The 9,957-nt window shown below is 35.6% G+C and overlaps 1 protein-coding gene across 1 annotated transcript in view; it reads left to right on the top strand.

Moving 5' to 3' along the window:
* The window catches only part of LOC109843785 (CSC1-like protein At4g02900), a 36,050-nt gene continuing 29,759 nt past the window's right edge, over positions 3,667-9,957 (top strand). Inside the window, exons 1-4 of the mRNA XM_020412748.1 lie at positions 3,667-3,823; positions 4,494-4,829; positions 5,242-5,391; positions 6,048-6,183. Of these exons, the coding sequence (XP_020268337.1) occupies positions 4,516-4,829; positions 5,242-5,391; positions 6,048-6,183 (600 nt within the window). The 5' untranslated portion in view covers positions 3,667-3,823; positions 4,494-4,515. The remainder of the gene's footprint in view (positions 3,824-4,493; positions 4,830-5,241; positions 5,392-6,047; positions 6,184-9,957) is intronic.

The following is a 9,957-nucleotide window of genomic DNA, read 5'->3' as shown; positions in this document are numbered from 1 at the left end:
CATATTCCAGTTGATGAGGATCATATAGATCTTAGTGAAAGTGAGGTTGATTTATCCTCTAACTCATATTTTGAGCCTGGGATACTAAGTGGGCTAAACATCAACATTTAGGCTCAAACTTTAAAGCCTTTAGTGGGGTAACTTCTACATCAAGTGATTCATCTCATTCTAAGAAGAAGAATAGCAAGTCTAAAGAGGATGATTCACTCATGCATGATTTCATTAAGTCAATGTCTTGGTCAATTTAAAATCAACACATTTTATATTGGAGTGGGAGCATGGCGAAGGCCCTATTATCACATGAGGCTGAGTTTTCTAAGGAGATGTTGGATAAAATTCTTGATTATTTATAAGAGCATGTATCAGAAGCTAGGAGGTTGATCATCAAAAGTAAAAAAAATGCTCAAAAGCTTTTTATAGAGAAGATCATCGAGGACCAAGGATTTGAGAACAATGAATGATGGTTGTCCAATATGCTATTTTGTGCGTTTTCCTTTTGGAAACTTGACGCATATATTACTTTATACACTTCGTGCATGTTTTACTACTTTGGGACATGGTTTGAGAACTTACAGAGATGTTGTTATTTTTGCATGCATTTTATAAATAAGTATGTGGTTTAACTTGTATGTTATTTGCACTTGATTCAGGTTTATATATCCATATATAATGATAGAAGGCGATCCCTAGCACAACGTAAGGTTGTTGCATTGTGACCTAGAGGTCATGGGTTTAAATTCTGGAAACAGCCTCTTCGCATGTGGGGGTAATGGTATGGCTATTTTATATGCAATTCTTCCTTTTAAGAGCATTTTAACTAATGGTGGGCTTGAGTTAATTATTAGGCAATGAAGATGGTCTTGTTATGAGAATGCAATCCATAATACTTTTGTAATGTTTAGATAGGACAATCCTGGATGTGAATGCAATCTATATTGTATTGTAATGATTAAGTGAAGCAATCCATCTGTGCGATTGTAATCTATATTGCAATTTTATTGTTAGATGAGGCAATCCATGCTTTCAATGTTGTACCTATATCCGAGCCCCTAATACAGGAAATCATATATGCATCTCTAATATTCCATTTCTTTAGTTATTTTATGTTTTGAGTTTATCTTTCTTGTTGCTTGCTGGTTTAAGCTAATTGTTGTATTGAGCTTGCTGCTTGCTAGTTGCTTGTCGTTGCCTGCTGGTTGCTTGCTTACGGGTTGTTGATTTGAGCTTGCTAGTTGTTGTTACTTTGTACAAATGGATATGATTCAATTTTAGAGGATGATTGTGCCTTGCTGGTTGATTCGATTTGAGCTGATATTGTTTCATTGGTCATATTGGTTACCGATTGCTTTTATGTGGATTTATATTGTTGGGCAATGATGATTAGTCAAATTTTGATAATGGAACCAACAATGTGATTTCATTGCTTATAGGAGGCATTCAATAGTGAGAATGCAATCTATATTGCATTTGCAATTTTTAGATGAGGCAACCCATTATTTAAATGCAATCTACAATGCAATTACATTATATAGGTGATACATTCTATGTTGATAAAATGATCATTATCTGAGCCTTATCCATTATCATTTATCTTGCATTTTGTTTTACATTATCTCAGGGTTTGTTTTGAATTTTTGAAATTGATAGACTAAAATTTTTATTTCAAATTTAATACATTTTTGCAAGTACAAGGCATGAAATAGAGAAATTTACAATAAAAATAAAAAAAGCATACACATTTTCTAAATTATAATTTGTCATTCTACAACTTTCAATTCTGCTTTTAATTTCCTAATTTTAAGTTTTTCCCTATCTTTAACCAATACTTCATTGCTAGTTAATTTTGCTGATACTCTTCATGTAATCTCCATCATCATGAGCCAATTGAAAGATATTCTATTTTTTCTTTGGATACTTAGCATAACCCCAATAATAAGAGCTAATATTTTTTTGCTATTTTTGCATTGCCTCAAGGGTGTTGGGAGTTTACAGTTGCACCATTTTTGTTTCTCTATAGTAACTACTGAATTCTTTTGTGTGAAGGCATCTTACATAGAAAAACAATACTCATGAAGATAGTGAAATTGAGAAATATTTATATTCATTGTAAAAATATGACCGTTTATGACCGTTTGTAGTTGTTGGAGTTTAAAATTTATTGGGTATGGTTATCCTAATTGCTATACAATTGTATTGTTCTCTTGTGGGAGGTAAGCACACTAAGGTAAGCATATTCACCTATCATGCCTTTAGAAATCCTAAATTTTATTTGGTTCAACAATAGATTATAAATTCTAAAATTTGTTATCCTATAATTTTGAGTTTGAATCAAACAAGATATTTGGTTTCGGTCAATTTATTTAGGGGGGCGGGACCCAGAACATGTAGTCGAGGTTGGCAACCCCGACTTTGTGTCACTTAGCCAATTTGCCACTTTCCCAACTTGGGGTTGGGGCACTCTCTGCTAAATGGTCGGGGTTGGGAACCCTGACCATTTTGAATTAGGGCCTGTTTGTTTGCACGGAAGTAATTGTGAAGTAGCTGAAGTAAAAGAAGTAAAAGAAGTAAAAGCTACTTCTGTTACTTCCTAGCAAAAAAATATGTTTGGTTCTCTGAAAAACTTACTTCCAATACTTCCCTAAATGCTTATGTGGTGCCTACATGTCATTCTTACTTCCAAAATATTTTTCCAATCCTTAATACCCAGAAGTAGCTCGGAAGTAATTAAATGCATATTAATTAGGACATAAATAATTTTTTATTAATATTTCCTTTATTAGTTACTTCTACAACTTTTCAATGATAAAATTACTTCCTAGTAATATTTCCAAATGTTATCCAAACAAAAAAAGTAAATGAAGATGAAGAAGTTCTACTTCTATTACTTCTAAAAATATATGAAACAAAAAAAAAAATGCTATTTCCACTACTTCCTACTTCATAGCTTTGAAAGTTACTTCTATAACCTACTTCTTACTTTTAATACTTTCATTATCCAAACGAGCCCTTAGGTGTTTCGAAATGGTCGGGGTTCCCAACCCGGACAAATTTAGCACACGCTAAATTAGTCGGGGTTTCGAACCCCGGCTTGTTAACTGCCAAATTACAACAGCGTAATGGGCGAGTTCCTAATTATGATCCCGATTTTTTTAAAATCGACCCACTTTCTGGCCACGAGGCTGATGTGGCGAGAAAGTGGGTCGATTTTGGTAATAAAATTTGAATTTGGTCGAATTTTGGGAATAAAATTAGGAATGGATTTATTTTAAAAATTTCTCCATTTTGTTATATTACTTTAAAAAATGCCTCAAATTGTCACCATTTTGAACTCCCGTTACAAGAAGCGGGAGCCGTAGAGCCCAAATGCACCAAAAACGGAAAAAGAAATGACGAGAAGAGGAGCCGAAGAGCTCACATCTGCCAGAAATGGGAATATAATATATAATATAATATATATATATATATATATATATATATATATATTATATATATAATCATATAATATATGTGTAGGTGTGGGGTGTGGGGCGTGGGAAGAAGAGAGATTTCAGGTTCTTCTGCTCGTGATCCTCCCCTGTTGCGCTTTTCTCTCGCAGCAATCAACAAAACCAAAAAAGAAACAACTTTCTTCTCTTTGTTATATATATCTTAATCTTAATATTAATAATTAATAACAGAGGAAAACATTTATTATTTTACATATGAAGACTTAAAGAGAGGACTAAATTTCTAGAGTCCCTCTCCTCTCCTTGTCTCTCCCTTGTGTTTTCAAGCCGAAGGAGAGGGAAGCAAGAGGGATTTCTATTTTCTTTCCTTTTCCCAGGTATTTATTGTTATTATTATTTTTTATTATTCAGTTTATCCCTCGTCATTATTTAAATTGATCCATTATATAATTTCCTCTGGATAATTGATTAAACTACTCGTTAACATGATATTGTTGTAATTGTTTAATTTTTTTTTCAATTGGATTTGAGTTTTGTAGTTTGGTCCATGTTTAGAGCTTAGCATTGGTGTTGATTTTTGGCATTTGCAGCAGATTGATTGAATTACCCTATACGCATGATATTGTTGAAAATGTGCGAAAAATCCTTATAGTACATAAACAAGGGTATGCTTATATTACTTGATTGATGGAGAATGAGGACATTTGTGATGGTCATACTCGGTAAATCGTCAACTAGAGAGCTTGTGTTTTGGAGATCAAGTGTCTCAATCTCCTCCTTAGGACAATGTTCCATCAAGCACCTGCAAATAAATGCTGAAAATTTTAGCCTGTAAGAGACTTGCAAATGTGTGCCATGAACATGGTCTTGAATAGGAGCTAGATCTTGCCTCGTTGATACTAATTGTGCGGCTTGGATCTCGATTAAATATAAAGCACCTGCCAATGCAGATAGCGTGTATCCCTTTTGTACCGTATTATTTATTTATAAGATTGTTTCTTTTCCTTTATACCTTAATCCCACATTGTTAAATCCAAAAAATTTCAGGACGTAGTCATTCAAGAAGCGCATGGCCTCGCTTGGAGATATTTGTCTGGCAGCAATAATCAACATTCTGTCTGCATTTGGATTCTTTATTGCATTTGCTCTACTACGACTTCAACCGGTTAATGATAGAGTATATTTTCCTAAATGGTACCTTAAAGGGATAAGAACCAACCCAGGACGTTCAGGAAATGTTGTAACCAAGTTTGTGAACTGTGATCTCAGAACATACCTTAGATTTTTGAGTTGGATGCCAGCAGCACTGAACATGCCGGAACCTGAATTAATTCACCATGCAGGCCTAGATTCTGCTGTGTATGTTCGCATCTATCTACTTGGGTAAGTTCTAGTGGTAAAAATGCTTTATTAGCATTTATACATATCTCTGTTGCCATCTATCAGAAGGATCCATATTCCGTATTATGCATTGTTTTTACTTTTATCCATGATTAAGCATGTATTGTTGTTCTTCCAAATTCCATGCTGACTCCAACTTTCTACAATGTACATGCTAATCAAGGGAAACCATGTTTCCTTTTTGCTTCCTGTTATCTGCTATCAAATAAAATTTATGGTTTAGAGTGTGTCAAAATTCACAACGCCCCCTTCCATGTTCAGAACTTTATCGTGGTTATTAATTGTTTTCCAGGATGTAACTTTGATACATTTCTAACAACTAACTGCTTGGAAGTTCAATTTTAGTTTCAAGGTATGATGAGTTACTTTTTTTCTTTTTCTCTCTTCTATGCAGGTTAAAATTATTTGTCCCCCTAACTGTCCTTACGTTTGTGGTCTTGCTGCCTGTTAATTGGACTGGTGGAGCTCTGGACCGTATTAACAATTTAACGTTCAATGACATTGACAAGCTTTCAATATCTAATATTGCACCTGGATCAAACAGGTTTGAGCACATACCCCTACTCATATTTCTATTTGAGAATATTATTTATGACATTTAAGTTAGTGATGTCTTTTATTGACATAAAAGTTTGTTTGTATATATTGGTCGGCAATAGTTGAGCCATTTAGTGACCTCAACATGGAATTAAACCCGAACTTATTTCTTAAATTGTTTTGATAATGGACATGCTTATGATATGCACTAGCAGCAATTTGTGACGATGCTGAAATTATTATCTCACTTAGCAACGATATTACAGGATACCTAAATGCACATGGATTCAGGTTGTGAAAAAAGATATGATAGTTGTTTATTTAATGGAGGGGGTGATCTTCAAAGAGATGAATAGAGAAAATTAGTATGAACTAACCTACCTCACCATTTTGAGCGCAAGTAGAAATCTGAGATGTGGAGAATAAGATGTAGGTGCAAGTAAGAGAGCGAGAGCTGCAAGACTTCAATATCTACTACATTGAACTTTGAGAACAACTTCTTAGTGGTGTTTGCAATACATTTTACTGATAGCATTTCTACCTATTGAAAACATATTTATTTTAGATGAAAATGTATAATGGTTGTGCCAAATGCTAACGATTGCAGTTATGTTTGTTTAGCTCATTGTGTTTATAATACAGTATTTCTGCCATTACCTTCAGGTTTTGGGCGCATATAGTAATTACATATGCCTTTACATTTTGGACTTTCCATGTGCTACATAAAGAGTATAAGAATATAGCATCTACGAGGCTGTGTTATCTTGCATCTGAAACCCGTCGTCCAGATCAATTTACTGTAAGTGATTTTTTTTTTTTTTTGCAATAGTGCTTCGGTATTTAATCTCAACTTTTGCACAAAGTTATTTAAATATCAAATTTAAGAAGTGACTTTACTTGGTGATCTTTATGTTAGAGTATAAAACTATAACCCTCAACTCTCACTACAACTTCAGAATTTTGGTTTGATGGTTAGGAACTTTAAGATGGTACCAGTGCACCATAAGTTTGAATCCCACTAGCTGAATCTAATGTGGATTTTACAAAAATAATACTGCTACGCGAGTCTAGGTTTCAGTCCATAAAAAGGTCATTCAACCTGCAGGGGCATGTTAGAATATAAAACAATCCTCAACTCTCATGACAACTTCAGAATTTTAGTGTAAAGGTTGAGGCCTTAAGACTTTCTAGTAACCTATCTGATTAGTTGGATTGCCTTTAATTTTGTGCATTTTCTTGCTATTATTTTTCTATCAATACACGGAGGTATATGCTCATGTAAAGTTCCCCTAGAAGGGAGTTTTCGAGGCCATTTGTTTTAACATTTCAGCTTGCTCCATTTTAAAGAAAAATCATGTTAGTACGTGATGGCTAAGAATAGAATTTTACTTGTCTTCTTGATGTTATTTGCAATGATCAAGGACACCTTATAAACTTGATCTAGATCAAGGGTTTTGAGAGGATCCAATGAAGATGTGAAATAGTAGCTAGATTATTTTCTTCATGCAAAGTAATTAGAAACTATGAGATCTCTCCTTTTTTTTAATGTTGTTCTTCTTAAGCTGGAAGAAATGTAGGGAAGGATAATACCCTATATTTGTTGTAGTTTTGTGCTAGAATGATATTTGGCTCATAGAACTTCCAAGATCCAATGAGCTCAAGGAAGAGTGGGAACTAGAATTTTTTTTCTTTGTTTCATTTGGTAATCCATGGCAAAAACTTTATAGTGAAGCATGATCAGACCAAAATAGTACTAGGATATGCGACATCCTAAGAAATCATCTCAACCATACTTTAATTTAGATCCCACCCTCCATAACCGAGCCTGGCCCAGATAAGCAAGTAGAAATTGTGTAGCCATTAATCTGTCGAATTAATATTCAACATTTTACGAATAAACAATAATCTAGAGATAAATAAGTAGACATGTTCATGTTAAGTTGGAAATATGGAATACCTTGAGGGCCTAAACGAATGCCTGACATTTAAAAAAATAACAAAAACCCGCAAAAGTAACAATCAAGCCGGTGGTAATAACGAGGAAGCGAGCCATTTTATCGGAGCATATGCCTCCAGTGTGAACGTGAGGAGATAATGGGCCACACCCACGTGAGGAGATAAGGATCTTGCTGTGATAACGGGAACGTGTGAGGAGATAGGGGGGCCACACCCGTGACCCTCTCCGCATGAGACAGCAGACCCACCCAATTAATCCTGCAGCTATATATATAACTTTTCGTGAGTTCCTAGGGTTTTGGTACAAGCGAGCAGAGGGGGAAAATTCGTGGGCGACGTGCAAGAAAAACGCAGAAGTTTTGGCGACTGTCCTTTGGGTTTTGGCGGGTGTTCTTTGGGTGTTGACGGATGTCCTTTTGTGAGAGATTCAAGAGATTGTTTGAGGGTTTAATTTGTGAGATCTTATGTGATTGTAAACCCTATTTGTACTCTTTTTTCTCTAATAGTAGATCTCCCCCTCCTTGCCTCGTGGACATAGGTAACTTGTCAAACTATGTAAAATTTATTATTTTGGTGTGATTTGTAATAATTTGTTTAGGTTCCCTCAACAAGTCAGTCCTAGAACTGATGAGAAGAAGAGTTTATATCCCACTTTGTTGAGTTATATTACTTTTGGTTCTTGTTTTCTTTGTGAAACAAGGATTTAGTTGAGATCTACTTTCTTGTTATGCACCAGAAGTATTGTCGAAATTTTTGTTACGCACAACAAATGGTATCAGAGCCCAGGTTTTGACTTGGGGCTTCTTTGAAGGATTCGCTGAAGGATTCTTATTTGAAGAGTTAGATCTACAACATGGGTAAAACAAGCACATCGAGATCGTTTCTTATGAAGGCGATACAGAGTATGAGCATCAATAATACAAAGATTAATGTTCCGAAGTTCGACGGCAAGATTAATTTTGGTTTGTGGAGATGCCAAGTGATGGATGCGTTGGACGCACAGAATTTGGAGGAGGCTCTTGAGTTATAAGAGAAACCTAATGATATGAAGGATAATGTTTGGAAGAAGTTGAATAGTAGGGCTTATAGAGTTATTCGGTCATGCTTGACGTCGGATCTTATTTTATGATATGATGAACGAGATGTCGGCGAAGAAATTATGAGAAACGTTCAATGAGAAGTACCTTACTAAGAGCATTGAGAATCGGCTTCACTTGAAGAAAATGTTTTACCAGTTCAAGATGAAGAGGGAAGTTTTCATTAGGGAGCATGTTAACAACTTTACAAAGCTGCTTTCGGATATGGTCAATATGGATATCATGGTTGAGGATAAAGACAATGCAATGTTACTTTTGTGTTCGTTACCCGAGGATGATTATGGTACTTTTGTTCTTACTAAATTACAATAAGGTGATCTCAGCGTTGGTGAATTATGAGCTGAAGAAGAGTGTTGATGAACCCTCTGAGAAGGCATCGGGAGATGCATTAGCAGTTCAAGGCTGTGGTCCAAACCGTAGTAGGAGGTCGCAGTCTAGAGGTGCACACTTTGCAGTTTATAAAAATCAGTATGCTTTTTGTAAAAAGAATGGACATTAGAAAGCCGAATGTCCAAAGTTAGATCGAACCGAGAAGAATAAGGGAAAAGTTGTTCAAGCTTCCGAGGTAAATGTTATTAAGTCTAGTGGTAACAATTCAGATTTGGATTCTTCAGGCTATTCGTTATCTGCACTACAGTCAGTTTGTGTTACCAACTCTATAGAGTGGATGTTAGATTCGGGTGCTTCTTACTATATTTCCCTATGAAGAATTAGTTCTTCAACTTTCAAGAGTTGAAAAGAGAGCATGTCGTGCTCATGGGTAATGAACATGCATGCTCTATTAGTGGTATTAGTACCGTTCGGGTTATGATGTGTGACGGGGTGATTCGGGAGTTGGATAAAGTGAGGTTCGTTCCGTAATTAAAGAAGAATATTATTTTATTTGGAGTTTTGAAGCCGGCAGGCTATCGGGTGACATTAGAGGATGCATTGTTGATTGTCACATTTGGGTCTATGATTGTGATGAAAGCGTCAAAAAGAGAAATTTATATCATTTAATTAGTAGCACGGTGATTGGTGATGAGCTGACGACATCTTTGGATTTGGCTAGAATGTGGTGTTTGTTGAGGCTATGATATTTGGTTATTGGTACCGTGTATTGTTTGTTGAGGAGTGCTTTAACCTGCAGTTTAAAGTCCTATGAACACATTGGTATGAGCGAGAAGATCTAGGTGAAGTTTAGCACTTTTATCCATCGATCGAGGGGTCTTCTAAGGGGTGTTCATTCAGGCATTTGGAGGCCTTAGGAGGTAATAGGTATGTAGTTTTCTATGTTGGTGACTATTCTAGACATTGGTGGGTTGTAACTAAGTCCCGTTAGTATGAAGTCCTAGAAGTCAATAACAGTTGGAGGAAGTGTGTTGGCAGAAAGGTAACATGTCATTCTGTTTTAGGTAGGGGTTCTTTTCTCCGTTTGTGCCGAGCTCATGACAGTTGGAGACACTTTATTAGAGGAAAAATATTAGGGCGACGAAATGAGATGGCAGATTTGGTGAGTTGCTCATTGCTGGAGGAGGATC

Source organism: Asparagus officinalis, chromosome 5 (assembly GCF_001876935.1).
Source record: "Asparagus officinalis chromosome 5, Aspof.V1, whole genome shotgun sequence".
NCBI classification, from domain to species: domain Eukaryota; kingdom Viridiplantae; phylum Streptophyta; class Magnoliopsida; order Asparagales; family Asparagaceae; genus Asparagus; species Asparagus officinalis.
Note: the sequence above shows the minus strand (reverse complement) of the source record. Positions and strands in the feature narration are given on the sequence as shown.